This window comes from Natator depressus, chromosome 4, assembly GCF_965152275.1.
Source record: "Natator depressus isolate rNatDep1 chromosome 4, rNatDep2.hap1, whole genome shotgun sequence".
NCBI lineage: Eukaryota > Metazoa > Chordata > Testudines > Cheloniidae > Natator > Natator depressus.
Genome location: NC_134237.1, coordinates 25,247,568 through 25,267,593, shown reverse-complemented (window position 1 = coordinate 25,267,593; position 20,026 = coordinate 25,247,568). Strand labels below are relative to the sequence as shown.

The window sequence follows — 20,026 nt, the reverse complement described above, 5'->3', positions numbered from 1 at the left end:
AGACCATAAAAAATATTCATGAGATGCGGCTAAACTGCTCATAATGTCCACATCTAACTTGAGTAGTGTCAGTTTTCTAATTAGATGAAGTGCCCGGAGCTCACCCTTTTGGAAGGAGGTGCGTGTGCCGGGTAAACGAAATACTTCAATGTCACTCTCTGTGTTTTTGTTGCATGAGAGACCAAGAGAGATAACGTTTCAGACACAATTTGTGACCCACTTTCTTTTTCTTTTAAAACGTAAATATTTTATTAGTTTTAAGCAAATACAAAGAGAAGGTGACAGTACAAAAGACTATAATATACAGCACTGTAATAATTAGAAGTAAGTTTCATCAGCATTGTTTCTAGTTTGCTCAAGCATTGTTGGGTTGTTGTTTTTTCCAGATACTGTACTTTTGATAACCTGACTTAGTAACCAACCCAGTTCTGTACAGTAGCTCTAAAGAGGCAAACTCCATCTAATTTTTCAAGTAAAATGTTGATGAATACAACTTCCCAGAATTCACACACTAGGCTACAATCCTGGCTTAAGAGTTTAAACAAACCGAAACCTTTGTGCTTTGCAGCTTGGCTAATCCTTTATCCTTGTGCCAAACGGAGGGGAGTATGACTGTTTCAATGATATAAGTAAGCATAGAATTCTGATCTTCGTAACATTTTATATTTACTTCTCACTCATTTTGCACAGCTGTAAATGACTATGCAGAATACAACACGGTGGAGAATCTAGGCCTGCAAGTTATCATATATTGGAAAAGTCAATGTCATATATTTGTGTCATGAACGGTCATCATAATCATCTTTTAAAGAAAAAAAATGCCCCAATATCTTTTTGATATTCAACTTTTCAAACATCTTGGGCCAGATCCTCCTCTGTTGTAAATCAGTCTATATCCATTGAAGAGCCAGCTTAATCTTTTATCTATCGATAGCATTAAGGCAACAACACAAAAAAAGAAACTTGCAGACATCTCCATTATAGAGATAAAAATGATCAAGAATGTACTTGCCAAAATGAACAATTTTATTCCCTCCTATAATTGAGGCTTCCCTTGTCTTGTATGTAACCTCATTAAGCACTAATGTTTACCTAGGCTGAATGCAGTGCTAACAAGTACATTTATGGCTACCCATGCCATCTCTTTCTTGTTTGGGTAAGAGCCTCAGGCCAGATGCAGTTTGTCCTGAGCCAGAGGTGGGCTCTGTGAACAGAGCCTTAATTTACATATTTGTATCTGTAGGTACGACAGTGAGTCTGTCTTGAATTACTAATATGACACCTTGAGCAATGTCCCTCCCTTAGAAGAATGCGAGGTACACCTTGAAGGGACAGATTTAGGGTCTGCTTCTCCTCCCCCTCTAGTCAATGGCAAAGCTCCCATAGGCTTTAGTAGGTTCAGGAGCAGGCTGTTAGTTATAATTATTAATTAAATGTGATTAGGGGATGACATATGCTTCATGAACAGTATTAATTAACCTTACAAGTTGTCCTATAAAGTCAGAATGTATAAAATAATGAAAAAGGTGTTTTTTTTTCTTCCTCTAGTTGGGCCTCTCTCTTACACTGGTGTAAATCAGGAGTAATTCCACTGAAGTTAGCTCTTCAGTGAAGTCAGTGATGTTACACCAGTTTTACAGTTCTGTAAGTGAGAGGAAAATCAGGCCCTTTGATTTTTTCCTAGACATTAATTGGTGATAATAAGGCTGTAACATAGTACACTCCAGAGGAAAAGCAGAGAGAAAAAGAAAGGAGATCCAGCTCAAGCAAATTACACTGTTGTTTGCTGCAAAGAAGTTGGTTGCAAAGAAGTGTCTGCATTGGCAGCATGAGCTTGACTTGTTAATACTGAGTTTCGTTCACTTTGAATTCTTCTATTTTCTGTTTTAAAACCTGTCGTGTTCCTTGCAGTTTTACTGACAGATGCAGCCCTTGTGACTGAAATGAAACTGGAAGTCTGATTCTCCTCTGTCTTGCACCTCACATCAGGGGCGATGGATTCTTTGTAAAAGTGGGGACAGCATAAGGCCCCACCCCTCCATGGCCCCACCCATGCCCCTTCTCTTCCCCTGAGGCCCTGCCCCTCAGACAAGCTGGAAGTTGAAGCTGGACTGTGCAGCCCGGGCCCCTCCACCTGCCCGGGGGGTGGGGAGGGCCCAAGAGCAGCCACTGACCCATGTCCCCACCCCCTGGATCCCCACCCAGGGCAGGTGGCAGGTCCACAGCTCCCCACAAGTGCCCACATGGCTCTTATGCCAACCCAGACTGGCCTGGGTGTGGGTCCTGGCCAAAGAGCCGCAGCCAGGCCATGGTAAGAGCCACCCGGGCAGCTGTGGGGAGCCGCAGACCCTCCATGAGCCCAGGGTGGAGAGCCCATGGGTGGGGACACAGGGGAAGAGATGGGGCAGGGAGCTGGACCCATTGTGAAAAGTGGACAGGCCATGGCCCCTTAGCCCCCCCGTTCCAATGTCGCTGCCTCACATAGTCTTTTACATCTCTGAAGAGGGAATGCAAAGTAGGGTAAAATGCAATATCCAGGAAATGAAGCCTCAATCTCCTGTTGTTCAAGCAGATCGACTGCACGTTGGGAGCAGCAGCGATAGACTTCTACAACAACTGAACTTTGCTGATCTTGGATTCAGGCTCTCAATCCTAAAGTCAGCAATGATGAATGGGAGTGTAACTGCTGCGAGGAGCGAGTATCGTGCTTCTCTTGCCTTTCTCTTCTTCCCAGAGTTCTGAGTTAGGCTAAGCAGGGCAAAGCAGAGGTAATCATTCTAGCCCTTAAGTGTCATAGATGCCTTTAGTCTTCAGAGTTAACAAACTTGTCACTGGACCATCCCTGGAAACTGCTTCTCCTCGCTCACCGTTGATCCAGAGTCCAAAGTCCTTCTCTCATTCAGAGCAGCTTGGAGATTTCTAGATGAGGCCTTCTCCTCTGAAGTGCAGACCTTGAAGCTGCAGAATGCTGCCTTCTACTGATAAATTGGCAATACTGGTGTTTGCTGGGCCACTAAGAAGAACAACACACTTGTTCACTGCACACTATCTTAGATTTCCTCCTTGAAGGGCTTTAAAAAGGCATCAGTACCATTCAGAAGTGAGGGGGTTGTAGCATGGCAGAGATGTTAGTTCCCATTCTTATGATAGGAATTGTTTGTTTGTTTTTGCTGAAGAGCCCTCAGGATCATCTAGTGACTCTTCAATGTATTTGTCCCTCATTCTCCAAGTGTCCCCCATTTAGACCCCTGTGGGAAGTCCCCTTGAACTGCTATATGCTAAGGTAATTCTTTAGTCAGAAACACGGGAGAATTCAGTTCTTTCCTGAGAACATATATCTTTTGTCTCTGACCAGAATTCATCCTGAAGCAGTATTGCCAAGTTCAAGTCGGATGCCCAAAAATCATCAGATTGGCCCAAAAATCATGACATTTTTAAAAAAGATTGTATTGTGTTTTTTAGGACAGTCTCTTGGTTCTTGAACTCCCCCTGAACATCCCCAGGGTGTGCATATGTGACAATTAGTGTTGCCCGTGATTCCACATGTGATTTTTGGGCCCTGCTGCAGGAGCTCTCACCTCCACATCTGCCCGTCTCCTGCCCAGCAATTAATCCTGTCTCCCAGTCCCCAATCAGTTCTCTCCCCACCCAACCCCCACTCAGTTCAGCCCCCACTCAGTTCAGTCCCCTAGCCCTCATCATCACCATCCCATCAGTTCATCCCCCATACCTCATCGACCCCCACCACTCTCAGTTCACCTTTCTTGCACCCACCACATCTGTTCAGAACCCACCATCAATACAGCCCCCTCAAACCATCAGCCCCCACCCTCCTCACTTCAGCCCCCCTGCAGTCCCCAGCCTCACCTCTGCTCCCTAGGGTTCTTCACCTTCCCCAAGTCTGGGAAAGGACTGCAGTGGGATCCCCCCCTCTCACTTTTCAGGCTGGAAGGGAAGCAGCCACCTGGGGCTGATAGCTGGAGAGAGCTCTTGCCATGACTGGGGTGGCTGACAGGATTTCTTAGTGAAATTAAGCCTCACTTTTAGAACTCTCAAATGTCAGGATTTCCCCCCCCCCCCCCCCACCCAACTGATTCAGCTGTTTATTGGCAGGTTGCCCTCCCCACTTCTATCTCAGATGAAGTTTCTCTTCCCTGCTAGGTTGGAGCCATGCTGTCTCTCCCCCCCCCCCCCCCCCACTTGTTAGCTTGATAGCTCTTTTTATCTGGTATGTAAATGAATTCTCATTGTCTTTCAAAGGACTTTGGAATTAAGTACTTTGGAGAAATTACATTCCTTTGTTTAAAGAACAAGGAGTACTTGTGGCACCTGAGAGGTTAACAAATTTATTTGAGCATAAGATTTTGTGGGCTAAAGCCCACTTCATCAGATGCATGCAGTGGAAAATACAGTAGGAAGATTATCTAATCTATCTAATCTATCTATATACAGAGAACATGAAAAAATGGGGGTTGCTGTACCAACTCTAATGAGAGTAATCAATTAAGGTGGACTATTATCAGCAGGACAAAAAAAAATTTTGTGGTGATAATCAGGATGGCCCATTTCAAACAGTTGACAAGAAGGTGTGAGTAACAGTAGGGGGAAAATTAGCATGGGGAAATAGTTTTTACTTTGGCTTATCTTCACTATAGCTTCTCCCATGAGCTTAGTTAATCCTTCTCCCTCAGCGGCAGTAGCTCTCCTGTAAACATAGCGCTACCTACAAGGTGGGTTGGTCAGTATAATTATGTCACTCAGGGACGTGGATTTTTCACACCCCTGAGCGACACAGTTAACCAATATAGGTCTTTAGTATAAATCTGGCCTCAGACCCATCTTCACTGCTCTGGCAATATAAAGGGGCTGTAAAGTGCGTGTAAATTATTTCACATACAAGGCTCCATTGACAAATTCTTTGCCTCCTTGCTTCCTATTGGTTAGAGCCATAATGTTGTGTGCCCTTGATAGGGAAAGAGAACTACACCCAAAGGAATTACCAGTGAGTATTTTCCTTTACGGAAAATGTTTCTCCCGTAAAACAAATGATTGCCACAATCCTGCTAAAGTTATATTACAGAGCTAGCACCTGCTGTTAATTTCACAGTAAATAGGAGTTGTTGCTCCAGAAAGTTTTTTAATCATAAGATTAAAAACTTAGCCGAAATCCCATACAAACAGTTAACTCCAGCTGCCTTTATTGTAATGTATCACAAATGATCTCACTGAGTGATGGGCATCCAAATGCAAATGAAATTAGCTTTGTAACCATTCATTTTAAATTGCTCTTGAATCACTCTGAAGTAAATTCCATTTGAGAAGAATTTGCTTCAAGTCTCAGACAAAGAGATAATCGTCCTATGTATTACGATACAAGCAATAATGCTTTGTCTGCAATTCAGAAATATCGTGAGTTATGTGTTGGGCTGATGAGAATTAAAGCCTGATACACAGTAATAAAACTAGTGATCGAGGGATGAATAGATTGGTGTGCTCAGCACAATATTTTCTGATCCTGAGTTAGAGCTGGAATACTAGACCATAAAAAGTGAAACCTACCATAAACACTTCCTTTCTCATATGTTAATGCAAAAAGTGCCGCATTATGTACAGTTTCAAAAATGAATGCCCTAAAAGGATATTTTTGCCTAAAATAAAGATTAAAATATAATCCTCCCACAGGTCCATCCTGTGTATGAGCCTTAGCTGGTGTAAATTGCTGCAGCTCTATTGACTTCCATCGCATTTCCCCCATTTTCACTAAGTTTGGATGTGGCCCACGTTTTTTTTTCAAAACACTGTTGTAGGATGTTAAAGGAGGGAGGTAAAATAGCATCTCTAAATTCAGAGAAGCCGTTAAAGTATAAATTCGGCATGAAATTTATAGATGAAGGTGGTTTGGGTAAATTTATTTTCTTAGTATGAGTGAATTGCATGAGTGAAACCAGGTTAGCATTTTCATTAATCAGGTCTTTTGTCTTGGTAGTGTGGAGCAGTCAATAGCAACAGCTGGGTTGTACATTTTATTCCATGAAAATAAAGATGAATGTGACATTTTACAGAAGTAAACTCAGTTTGCAATAATTGGGCACAAATGGAGTCCTGTTACATAGGAGAGCACTCAAGTCTGAGAATTTGTGTTTGATCCAGGGGGCATGTTACACAGCGCATTGACAGAGTAAATGAAAATCAAGCACATGGTTCCCTTCTTAAATGTATAATTCTTTTACAGGCCATTCTTGAATGGGTATTTTTCCTGGAATGGTTAGAAAAGTTGAGATAAGTCCAGAGATAATGCAAAGCTTGCCCCTTTGTTACATTTCCATGGGATGCATTATTAAAATGTCCAAGGGATGTACTTTGGAAGGCACAGATCAGAATGTTGGGCAAGGTTCAGCCCCTTTTATATGTACAGCCACAGACATACAGACACACACACACATACAAATGTGGTATTTTAAGTCCCATCTAAATTGTAGAAACAGCCATTATTGTGAGACCTGTTATAACACAGTACCCCCACAATGTGGCTGAAACACAGTTTGATCTTACAGATTTAGGACTGAACTGTATTCTAACGAGTTGGTCAGATAAGCTTTGACAGAACAGTTTTCCACTGAAATATAAACGCTTTGAAAAAAGTCTCGATTTCTCCCAAACTTCATTTTGGAAGGGGATAAAAAGGAAAAAAGTCATGACAGTGTCAAAATGGGACATGTCAATTATTCCTTTCCAGAGGATTTTGTTTTGAATTTTTTTATTTTGTATTATGCTATTATAAAATAATTTCAAAATGTAAACTTAATGATTAGATCAAGCTTAAACATTTTTTTCCTTAATTTTCTTTTGCAGAGATTTTTGCCATTTTCCAGTTTTGTTCCAAAACACAACATAAACTAATTTCAAAATCCTCCATAAAACCAATTTTCCAATCTCTGCCCAGCTATAGTTGTAACTATGTTCCAGAATCATGCTACAGGACATATTGTAGCTGATCCTGAATAGATGTTCAAGGGAATGAGAGGCCAACCTTGTGACTCTGGTAGCCTGGGGAGTAGAGTTTTTATACCATGTGGGCACCACAAGCTTCCCAAAGCAGGTAATGTGATGGTTGGATGATGGCTACGGCACAGCTGTCTGGGAATGTAAGGAATCACATTCTGTACAAGTTTATAAGGTGTCTGAATCAGGATTCTTCTGTGAGGCCTCCATCCACCCCTAACAAAGGGTTGTCCCTAAACAACGCAATCTCACATTTGGATCTTAGTGAGGCTGTGGCATGAATCTGCAGCATGGCTAAAAGCCATTTGTTCCCATCTATACTGCAAAACGAGACACCGTTTTACCTATGTCAGGAACTGCTCTGTTGTAACTTTAGGGTGACCAGATGTCCCGATTTTATAGGGACAGTCCCGTTATTTGGATCTTTTTCTTATATAGGCTCCTATTATCCCCCATCCCCTTTTTTCACATTTGCTGTCTGATCACCCTATGTAACTTGGTTCCCCAACACAGCAGTTTCTACAGGATAAATAGATGGAACTTGTAAGGCCTCAGTTTCTCTGTCTGGTGGAGAATGGAACAACGGTTTGCTTTCCTGCAGCAGGAGATCTAATCGCTTCTGGGAACTTAGAAGCGCAAACTGAGTTCCAGCTCTGATTCTCACAGCCCGATAAGGCTGCCTTATTACCTCTTAGCAGTGTGCAGCAGACGCTTGGGTTAGAGACCCCGAATGCTGATGGAGATGAGGCTAGCTTTGTCATATGATTGTTTTCCTTTGTTGAATACAGCAAAATCCAATCATGTTTGCATTGTAGACGTTCCTCTTTTAAGTTTTTGTTCCATATAATGTTAACTCGCTCAATCATAATAAGCATAGAGGCCTGCAAATGAATGAAAATGCCTCTCTGTGGAAAATGTAAGAAAAGGTATCGTATCTGTTTTGATTCTCTTAAGTGTGCAAATATTAAAAGAAAACCAGTATCACTGGACGGCAGAGCTTCTGTATGTGTGCTTTATCTGTATGTCTGAGAATGGTGACCGCCTATCTCACAAACGTCTATCTGAATGTGGTTCAGATGCCGGAGTCTGAAGATAGCACAGCAAGAAACAATAAATTTGGGCTTGATTGTAATGTAACTTTTCTTAAATTATAATAGCAACGAGGAATTAAACAGTATATTAAGGTTAAATAAGAAAACTGGCTCACAACAGGCATTTTATGAGCTAGAGCGGCTCTGGGCTTCTGGAGGGGTGTATAAGGTATGCCCTGCCCATATTCCAGTAATCAAGAAGAGAGGCTGAGTTTGTAATAAGCAGCATTAGAAAATCCACTTGAAAATAAAAACAGTATTTAAATGCTAGAAGTGGGCACCCACAGCAGAGCAGCCCAAAGCCGACACGCATTCTTCAGACTGATCTCTCAGACTTTAGGAAATAAGGAAGGAAATCTCTCTCCCTCCTCCCCAGTTTCCTCTCCTTTGCCTTTTTTGGAGCTTCCAGTTACATCTTTGATAAGAACTAGTTAATTGTTCGGATAGCAGAAGTGTTGTCTTTGGTAATGTGCTGAGATCTATTGGTGAAAATAAATACATTTGTTTTTCCAGTCTCCAGAAATTAGTGGAGCAATACTTGTTTAATTATAAAATATATGTGTGCTTTGTTAGTTTCCTTCTGTCTGCTCACCAATTTGCAAATAAATGACCAGAAGGAAAAGATATATCCTGTGGCAATTCAAGTGAAATGATTCATCTCTAATGTCTGTGTGTATGTTTAGCTGTATGTTTGTATGCATTATGAGTAGATGTATAGCAGGGAGGGACAAATCCCTCTTGCCTTAGCTCAAACCCGCTGTTATCATGAATTCCAAACTTTGACTCAAACTCATCTATTTAACTTCATATTACGCTCTCGAAACACTGTGGAGAAAAAAGAAGCAGAGAGAAAAATCTAATGTTGGGAGAGCAGGTGCAGAAATAGGGTGAAAAGTGGAACATAAGGTGGTTGGAGTAAAAACAAAACCGCAGAGGAAAATAATGACAGAGAAAAAATCTAATGAAAATTAAATCTGTTTTTCATACTATGTGCAGGGCACCTGTTTACAGCAGACGAGCTTTTGGTAAGGGATTGGAGCCCTTTTGTCCCTATTACTTTATAGCAGAGGTTTTCCCTCTGATAGAAAAATACTGGGTCTTATTCACTACTCCATCACTTCTGGTTTGTGCTGGTCCAACTACATTTACTTCAATGCAGTGGAGTAATGCAGTGGTGAATCAAGCCCGCTATTGTTTTTGAACTGAAACACCCTGACAGAGAAAAAAACTACGAGGAGTCCGGTGGCAGCTTAGAGACGAACAGATTTATTTGGGCATAAGCTTTCGTGGGTAAACCCCCCCGAACTTCTTCAGAGGGGAAAAAAAAGGTTTCAAATGAAATGAGAAGAGGTGTGTGAACTCATATTACAGGTTTGAGATTTATAAATAGTTCAAAAGGTTCATAACACCTCAAACTCTGTAAGATTTGCTCAGGCCTACTGAAGATGGACGGTGTAACTCTACACAGCTATGTAGATAGGTACTGTATTATCTACTTCTCCAGCCTCTTTCATCTGTTGTTGTTCTTCCTTATTTGTCTTTCTGTGCAAGCAGTAGCTGGAAGGAAAGGCTTTCATACCCTTTGTAATTCTGGACACAAAAAATATAGGTATGCCTAGAGTAAAGAGGTAACTGTCTGACATTTAATCTTCATGGAGACTGACAAGAAGAGGATAGCTAAGGTTCTGTAGTATTTTTAGTTTGATATTCTGTGATGCTTTATTGATCATCACCAACGTCCATCACTGTGTATAACGATAACTGCTTCAGAGGCAGAAAAGAGGAGATTGAATGAGGCCTTCAGGACTGTCAGCTTCTTGCTGATGGATCTGTCAATAGTTATTGTTCCCTCATCCCTTTGCCACTGTGAGCTTCTTGAATGTTCTTGCATGTTGACAAGAGTTTTGCAAGTCAATGGGAAGAGGAGTATTTCTCCAGTGAATTGTCACTCTCTGATCTTGGTGATTTCTCCTGTGAAAGGAGTGGAGAGAGGATGCTTTGCCTGTAAAAAGGGGTTTTATGGAGGACGAGGCAGGAAGCTGTGTGAATTAGCTCATTTTCAATGTTTCCACTAGTTTATTGGACTGTTTTTTTTTTAAATGAATTGTTTTGTGAGCATGCTCCTGGTGAAAAGTGCTCGATTGACAGCACTGAAGAAGACCAAAGCCCTCTGTTAATCCACATAATAGGTCTGTATCGTACCATTTAGTAGCAGTTCTGTGCTCTGTGTGAAGTGATTTAAGTGGTACCAGTCCCACTTCTCTAGTGGGCATTGAGCAGGTGTACACACTACAAAAAGAATTTGGCACCCTTGTTAGCATTCTCCACAGAGAAGTCAAAGAATGAATGAAGAGGGGTAGAGTGGAAACTGACCCAGCCTCTTACTACTAGGGTCAATTTCATACTGAAGACCTAGAGGTAACATCCTAAGTCATTACTGGCCATTTGCGTGCACATATATTCAATTAGCATGCACACAGAGTGATATTTGTGCATGCCTATTAGGGGTGCAGAACTATATGGGTATGATTGTGCATGTCTGTGTGTAACAATTATGCCCTTGCCTTGTACTCTCAAGTGTCAGTTTAGGTTAACAGAATTTTGTACAGGGATTTAATAAGTGACAGAACCAAGTGCTAAAACTACGTTCTGTCATTACCATTGCCACTGAAGACAAATAAAAAGGAGCCTTTAACAAACAGAGTTAGCAAATGAACTAGTAGAAACAGAAAGAGCAGGATGTTAAGTAGAAACACCTTTTAGGCTGCAAACAACTCTGCATTTAAACTCCACTGCAAGGACACTTCCCGTGTAATTTTTTCACTTGAAAAGGCACTCTCTTCCCTTGAGCTTTTTAGAAACGCTTGTAATCTTTCACAGCCAGAATTTCAGTTGCTGTATTTTTCTAACCTTTCTGCATTTCCCCTCTCTGTTTCTTTGTTACAGATGATGATTTTTTTCATGAACTCCCAGAAACCTTTCCATCTGATCCTCCAGAGCCTCTGCCTCATTTCCTCATTGAGCCTGAAGAAGCTTACATCGTAAAAAACAAACCTGTGAACTTGTACTGCAAAGCCAGCCCTGCCACCCAGATCTATTTCAAGTGCAACAGTGAATGGGTTCACCAGAAGGACCATGTGGTGGATGAGCGAGTAGATGAAACTTCTGGTGAGGCATTTGTGTTTTTTCACCATGTCATTGGGGGTGCTATTATTGGGTTTGATTCTCATTTACACTGGCGGAGCGGTATAAAATAGACTTAGTGTAAAATGAGAATGAGGCCCAACTGTGTGCTAATTTTAAAAGACTCATAGTGATTTCTCCAACTAAACTGCTGCTCACTACTTCACAGAACTGGCTTCCTTGCTCACTTGTCTAATTCGGTCCATTCCAGATTACTTACAATGTAGTCACACTAGGGGAGCACAGCGTTAGACAAGTTCTGAGGAGCTTTTGGAGCACTCTTATGTTGAAGGTTTAAAAGGGGAGAATATGGAAAAAGGAGAAATTACGGTTAGCCTCAGGCAAAGAAATAATGGGAAGATACAATATTCCCCCAGCCAGGAACAACGTACTGACTCCCGAGCATGCAACTGGCTGCTGTTCCATTATATTCTGCTGCCTGCTACGTTGACTTGGTACTAGAGAGACCTGTAGTAAATTAGGAAGAAATGAAAGAAAGAGGCTAAATGTCCAATCCTAATCTAATCAATGCCAAAACTCCCATTGACTTCCATGGAAGATTAATAGGGCCCTCAAAATATAAAGGAAACAAAGAGGCTTAAAAACTTGAGCTATAAACAAGCCCATGTCAAAGATGTGATTGTCCCAGTTTGGAAAGACTGGTAATCCAATAAGGTTTGAGTCACGTGCAAGGGAGAGAAATGGGGCTTATTGCTGTCTTGATGGCTATGAAAAATAACTGAATATCAAGCAAGAAAGTAGCTTTCATTTGGGAATTGCACCACCACTTGGTCTAATTATTCAGAAAAATAACTCCACCAGATGTCTTGAAAGTCTCATGTGACCTAGGTTTTATTTGTTTCAGCTCATTTATTTGCACAGAGTTCAAAAGCATATGCTTTTAACTGCACTGTAGTTCTCTCAGCTTGAGAAAGAGAAAGATAATTTGGGTTGGGGGGAAGGTTGCAGAAAGGAGAATCAGGAAAAAAAAGCTTTTGGCTATGTTTGACAGTTAGTTGTAATAGGATCTTCCAACAGGTTGCAATGTGACTGTATGGGAAGAAGGCTGAAGTGGGGAATACTTCTGTTACTTAGTACATCTCCTAGTTTCATCATTCATGTGAGACTGGGAATCCACTGGAATGAACTTTCCCTGGCTTTCAGTGGATTCAGTTTTCATTTCATTTCTTCCTTAAGCTTTATTAGCATTTACATTCAGAAACTGAATAATGCCTGTCATTGCTCGTTCTGTAAAATGCAGTCCAGGGTCACTTTTTAGAATTATAGACCCGGTTCTCTTCTCAGTTACACTGAGGTAAATAAAGTGTAACTTCATTGAAATCAGTAGTGCTATGTCTGTGTAGGCAAGAGGAAAAAAACAATTCTAAATGTTTGTTTTTAAATTCCTGCTCTTAATTGCTTCTGATAGCAGGAGGAGGAAGAACACTTCTCATAAATATGCCAAATCTAGGTTAGTTTTCTTAATGTAGCAGTGGGTTTAAAGAAAATAACTGTAGACCATCTGCCTCAAATGATAAAAAAATCATTTCCTATTCTTCATTCAGGCCATGGGGTGGATGAGCACAGTAACAGTAGCAATATTCATTTGTACTCCGTCAACAAACCAAGCCAGCTTGTTGTGTCCAAATATATCTTTATGCTCATGAGTTCAGATTTACTGCTGCCATGGCACATGGAGGTAGAAATTGCATCTAGTAGTGCCACCTTTTTCTCCTGCCCCCCAAATAGAAATGAGGAAGTCCTTTTAACCATCCTACTTATGGCCCCTTTCTGGACAGCACCTACCACCCAATTGGGTTTGAACTGAGGAATGTAACAGGGCATTTGAACAGACTAAGAAGTCACTGCTATCTGCAAAGTTGTGAGTATACTTGGATCACAGGTTAGAAATACTGAGCTCAATATGACTATGCAGAGAAGAATCAGAGAAAATGAATCTGAAAATCCCCCAAACTTCTGTAGTATCCCAGCTCCTTAGCTGGAAAACCCATGAAAGTTAGCATGTGTCTAATGTTAACGTCATGTCTCAGCTATGCAGTTGGCGGAATCCTACCAAGTAAAGTGCCAGATGGGAAAAGGACCCAACGTCTTCGTTCCCAGGGCCTTCGCTAAAGGAAAAAAAACAACTATGACAAGATAGAAAAAGAGGGTCTGAGAATATCTGGAATTACAACATCTCTAGAAAAAGGAAAAGGAGTACTTGTGGCACCTTGGAGACTAACCAATTTATTTGAGCATAAGCTTTTGTGAGCTACAGCTCACTTCATCGGATGCTTCCGATGAAGTGAGCTGTAGCTCACAAAAGCTTATGCTCAAATAAATTGGTTAGTCTCTAAGGTGCCACAAGTACTCCTTTTCTTTTTGCGGATGCAGACTAACACGGCTGCTACTCTGAAACCTAACATCTCTAGAGTTTCAGAATGGGAAGAAGTTTACATTGATTAGGGAAAATAGCTTCTATAAAAATGTTTGGACCAAATATGAGTAGTTGCTAGATTACAGTGAGAGATGGGCTCTGATGTTAACATGTTGTCTTTCTCCCATCAGTTCTAGATCATCAGCAAAAACACAGAAATGATGATGTGTTTATTCTGGTTGCTAATACAGGTGAAAAATCCTTTGCAACCTAATCCCATTTTCAAAATCTGATTTTGAAAGGCTTTCCCAATGCTGCAAAAGAAATTGCAGCAGAGAATGTAAATGTCCCTATCTTAAAAGAAGGCATAGCTGAAGGCTGTGTGAATGTTCTAAATGATGAAGAACAGTCTAAACCACTTCCGAAAAATGAGCTCACAGTAATGAGAGATTCTAACTTGTGGAATTTCTGCAGGAGGCTACCGAAATCCTTGCAAATCAGATTGTTAGTACAATTGCATAATAGCCACACTGGAATTGTTGAAATGAAAGCTGTCCTCAGAATCTGGATTTTGCAGCCAAGTTTAGATATGGACATAAAGTGTGATATGTCTGCTGTCACATCCTACCATCATTGGAAATGGGACTGAGAACCCCTGGAAGAGAATTCGTATTGATTTTGCAGGCAAGGGAAAACAAAATAGTTGAAGTAGCCAGAAGTCAGGGCTGGCCTTACCATGAGGCTAATTGAGGTGGCCGCCTCAGGTGCCAGAGTGTGGGGGAGGGGAGGGGGCACCACTAGGACCCAGGGTGTAGAAAATTGTGTCTGCTGCTGATGCCTATGTAGTCTGTCTGCTCTAGATGCACAGAGATGGTGGAGTGCTGTGCTGAAGGAAGGAGGGCACAAGAGACATGGCAGGCAGGCAGGAGAAAAGGTGAGAGGGAATAACAGAAAGCAGCAGGAGCTGCAGGGAGAAAGATTTGATTATTCAAACAGATAAAAATGCCACTGTTTACTATGCAGACAAGAAAAGTTACATTGGCTGTTCAGGCATTTGAAAGTTAAGTATTACTTAAAATTTTTGAACAAGGCATTTTAAGTTGTTAGCAGAGCAGTACCATGAGAGGAGTAGAACAGGAAGAAGGCAGAATTGAGACCTTTCAAAGTTTTGACTCAAGCGAGGGGACATGGGGGCATCATTTGAGCTCCCCGCCTCAGGTGCCAAAATGTTGTGGGCCGGCCCTGCCAGAAGTAATAGGTTTAGGTAATATCACCTCTTGCAAAGCCATTGAAGAGACTTGTCTGGAGCTGGTTGACTTTGAGAAAAAGTTGTATGAGACAATGGGCCTCAGTTCATTTATGAGGAATGATAGACATGCCTAAAGAAGAATATACAATCATTAAACATACTAGATCAGCAGCTTAGTAGCCTGCATCCATCAGGCTAGCAAAGAGCTTCGCCCATTCAAGTGTCATTGAGTCACTGCATTGATTACACCACATTTGGGACTATGTAGCCTCTGTTAGTATCCTCCACTGGTGTAGTAAATTCTAACCTAGTAGATATTGTTAACTTCTTGGTCTGCTCAAATGGTGGGCTATATTTGTCCGGCCAAACCCTAAGAACTTTCCCCCTACCTTTTTTTCCTCCGTAACATAATTTAATTAAGGTCATTACTCCAAACAGGTTAGATAGACACCTTCCATAAAGCCACATTGTGTCTTTGAGTAGATATGTGGTTGGGGAGAATGCCAGGAGCATGTAGCAGCAGATGTCCCCCTATTCCATGTGCCAGGGAGCCTCAGAGAGGAATTTTGTCTCCCTGGGGCAATTCAGTTCTCCAACACAACTAACAGTTGGTCAATGCCACAATGAAGCCTATAATAATGAACCCGAGCTCAAAAGGATTTCAGTTATATAACATTTTTATTCTGGATGCTGCTTGAGTTTTATCCTTCATCCTTCCGTGTCAGTCATAGGACCCAAGTGACTGAGACATAGGCACATTTCTCTTTGCTGTGGTTCTGCCATGCTATCCCCCAAACAACGAGCAGGAAAGCCCTGCTGAGTTGTTTCTAAAATGCCATCTGAGAACCACATTTTCCCTCTTAAGTCCTCTTATAGCAAAGTAATGACAAGGAGAACAAGACAGAAAGGTAATGAAATGTGGAAGCAAAATAATAAAATGTAATCATGCACTCTTTACTGTAAAAAAAAGTATTCAGAGTACTGAGAAGAGAGAAGAAAATGAAATAAAGGTGTAATGCTAAAGGTATTTGGTGTAGTAACTTATCTTCCAATTAAAAGGTAAAATGTTGGGAGAGAGAAATAAGTTTTCAGCTGTCCATTGACTCCGAAGCTTTGGAAACACTGTGAATGAAACTTGTGCAAAATCAGTTGTGCATCTCCCTGATATGGGAAATTTGTTTAGCGTTCATAAACACAAAGGCTGCACAGCATATGCCAGGTGGTACACCAGCAGTGACACAGGATGCAGAATCAGGGTGCAATCCTGCTCCTAACAAAGAGAGTTGCTGGAAAGAAATAGTAAATGGTGTAGGAGGGTTAATTATTTTAAGAGAAAAAGAAACATTTGTATCTCTTTTCTGTGTAAGTTGAGGAAGTTGTTATTACGAAGTTGGGATATTATGTAGGTGCATTGCACCATGGAGTATTTTAGAGCAGTAAGTAAAGCACCAGTAGTCTCAGAGAGTATGCATATGGACGCAGCCAGTCTCCATAGGAACTATTGCAACTGGTCAGAGACACTGAGAACAGTAAAAGGTGACAGGATGTTCTAGACCAGTGGTTCCCAAACTTTAACAACCTGTGAACCCCTTTCACTAAAATGTCAAGTCTCACGAACCCCCTCCTAAAAATGAATATTTCCAGGGATTTTCTCCTTTACCTGAGTATAAATTATAAAAGCAGTGATCTTGGAAATATAAAATGTGTTTTTATGACATACTTATTACACACTATTTATTATTAATTATTTATCATGACAGTATTTTTATTACATTATGAAAATGGCAACACTCTTCCAAGATCTCACTTTCGTAGCCTGTATCACTTTGAATAAGCCCGTTATAAGACAAGGCTCCTATGTTTCATCAAGGAGTATCAGATGTGAAACAGCATGAAGATATTTAAGAAGCCAATTCAAAGAGTTCTTCCTACACAAGCATTCAGGTCTTTAGCAGTCCGGGCAAACAACGCATGTTACAACAACACTTAAACTTGTTCTTTGTAATAATTTTAAAAACAATACTAGCTTCCTATTTAATTTTAAAAACAGCAAAAAATATCCACCTCCCTTTCCATTTCTTATAAGGAGTCTGGAAGTTTAAAGCTCCTCAGTGTGATAGATATGCTTGCTTTGATCTGCTTAGCTCTTGGAAGTCCAGGGGCTCTGGGCTGCTGGCCCAGGGACAGCTTTGTCTGCTAGGGACAGCTCTGTCTGCCATTAGGGAATTTTTTCCCGAGAACCCCCTGTAACATTTCGTGACCCCAGTTTGGGAACCACTGATCTAGACTTATTTATTAAATTATATTAGCCTGGTAATAGAACTGTGCAAATACACTTAGAGTCGATTCCAAGAAAACAGAAGTGTCTTATCTGGAAGATCTTTGACCTCTGTTTTTGATCTTCAGCCCCATTGGAATTTTCTTCCTCTATTAAAAGTTAAGCATTTTTCTTAAAGATGTCCAAATGGGTGCTTTGTTATTCATCAGTGCTCAGCATATCTGGCCTCATCATTTCATGCGTACAGGGAATGGCAAGCCAGAATGCGGTCCTTTTTTATGTTTTTACTGAAGTATTTTGATATTAACACAGAACAAAATCAAATATATTATAGTGAACATTGGTGATATTTTGTTTTAAAGAGAGAAGATGAAAGTAGGAAGAAGGGCATATATGTAATGTTATGAGCTACTATCAAAGAAAGGAAACAGATACTGCAGAACTAATGCTTTGGGGGGCAAGAAAATTTCATTGATACAGCACAGGAAGGGCAAGAGCATCAATAATCATTAGTGTGATTTGTGCACTTTTTTTTTTTTTTAACTATTATGCAACTGAAAATGATTGTGGATAAGGAATTGTTGGTGTGTTTGCTTTTTATTTCCCATTTCTGCAGTACAGATAGCAGTGCAGATACACACACATTGAGTCTCCGGGACTTTACATCTTATATAGTGCTTTACATCTGTGCAAAGCGAGGTTAAATGCTACCAATCAAAATGGACTCTGCACTGCTATAAATGACTACACTGAATGCACACCAGAAAAAAATCAGGCCCACAGAGAACTAACTTCTGGTTTTTTGCCCTTTTCAGTTTATATATATTTTTGAATGACTTCTGCAGAAATATCCAGAAATGCTATATAGACACTCTCTTGTTGTACATTGCAGTGCCCCTGATATACTCTTAGTCTTCCTCTCCTTCAACCAAGGAGAAAAGAACATTTTGAAACCTTTATTTCCTAGTGCTGCAGCTGCTAACTAAATAGGCACTTTAGGTCATTTAGCTAATGTTAGTGTTTTGCCGATGCATTCTCTTGCTCAGGTGCACAGGGAGAAGATGGCATATGGATTCTGTTTATCCCTTCTTCAGAGCTCACAAGAAGGAGCAAGGCAGAATAAGGACCTTTGAGTGCTAGGCAGGGGATCCCTCAAACTTGCAGAGTGGAACTCACTGGCAGAGAGGAGGCATAGTGAGTCTGAGGCAGGGGGGGCCAACCTGTGGCTCCAGAGCCGCATGCGGCTCTTTTGAGGTTAATATGCGGCTCCTTGCATAGGCGCTGTCTCCGGGGCTAGAGCTACAGACATTTACTTTGTTTTTCTTTAATACATAATAATAATTAATAATAAAACCACACAAATGGTCCCCCCCACACACACACACACAAACATTTGAGAGTGCTATCACTTTAAATGTCACTCAAGCCTCCCTCTTCTTCCACATCACTCCCAGTAGCCATATAGGAACCTCTCATGAGGATGAAGATTGTGTGAGAATAAGCATCATTAGTACAATAAAAGCTTTATCTACTCCACAGCTTTTACAGCTTCAAAACCAGCTGCAGGGAACTTGGCCCTCTGCGGATCAAGACCAAGGTAGCAGCCAACAGCAAGACCCCTGTGGCCATTTTTCAAAGTGGAAAAAGCTTTCTACTTTTAGCTTGAATATAGTGAAAATAACACAACTGTACAGATAAAAAGTAGTTTTTAATGTTTCAGAATTGAGAATAGGGAATTGCTATGTTCTGAGAGACAAATTCAAGATGGTGGATGCTTTTGCAGGTGCGAAAGCAAACTTTACGCTACAAAAATCCCAAATGCTTCACACAGCAGGGGAAAATATAATAATAAAGCACTTTATAATTACTTCAGATAAATTAAGTTTTATGAGGTTGTGTGGATTAAGAACACTGGGCTGGATATTCCCTCCTGTGGCAGAAACTCACAAGAAGAGAGAGGCTTTCCTGGAAACCATATAAGGTCACTTCTTATAAAGTTCCTCCAAGCTCTATGCTGCAAGAAGAGGAATTTTCATTCATTTAGTGTGGGAAGGGGCTAAGGTCCTCAACCCTCACTGATCCCCAGAATCCAAAAGAAAGCAGAAGGCAAGCATGAGGATCCTAGAACTGTCTTCATTGCCTCCAGGTCCTTTCCTCTCTTGCAGACAACTTTCTGCCATTGCCTGTCCATTTCATATCTGTATCCTACAACCTCTTCGTGGGGGCTAGCAGCCAATGAGGAGGAGTTAATGCTGCTTCTGTGAGGGGCAGTGGGATCCATGGGATAGGACACGGGACTGGGGAGTCAGAAGTCTTGGATTCTAAAGTAGACTTTGCTATTGACTCAGTGTGTCCTTGCGCAAATCACTCAACCGCTCTGTGCCTCAGTTTCCTCATCTGTAAAATGGGAATAATAATGCTTGCTCACTTGTGGAAAGTGCTTTGGGACCTATGGATAAAAGTCACTATTTATGTATTATTATTATTTTATTATTTTATTTAGTTGTTACAGCAGGGTTTAACTTCCACTCAGCTATCTTCCCTGTCTGGTGTTCTCTGTCTCTGCTCCCTTGTTTGTCCAGCAGAGGGGGTGTATGCTGCTCTTCTCTCCGGCTGTGTTGTGGATTGGGTCCCTGATGTGCAGTAATGAGAGAACAAGTAAAGTTATTTTTGGTTAAGAAATGAGCTGCCTGGATTTTATCTCATTAATTTGAGCCATTTGAGGATGCCCACGCTGATTATCTCCATGTCTTTTATACCCTCCAGCTGTCAATTTTGCTACAGCCTACCTTCCTGTTGATCCCATCCAACTCCCAATAGGGACCCTGTGACATTTCCACGCTCAC

General features: G+C 41.1%; 1 protein-coding gene across 3 annotated transcripts in view; it reads left to right on the top strand.

Annotated features, from left to right (window-relative positions):
- Positions 1 to 20,026, top strand: part of UNC5C (unc-5 netrin receptor C) — a 342,715-nt gene that overhangs the window by 202,804 nt on the left and 119,885 nt on the right. For all 3 annotated transcript variants that reach the window (XM_074950645.1, XM_074950643.1, XM_074950644.1), the window contains exon 2: positions 11,040 to 11,261. In XM_074950645.1, coding sequence (XP_074806746.1) covers positions 11,040 to 11,261 — 222 coding nt within the window. The remainder of the gene's footprint in view (positions 1 to 11,039; positions 11,262 to 20,026) is intronic.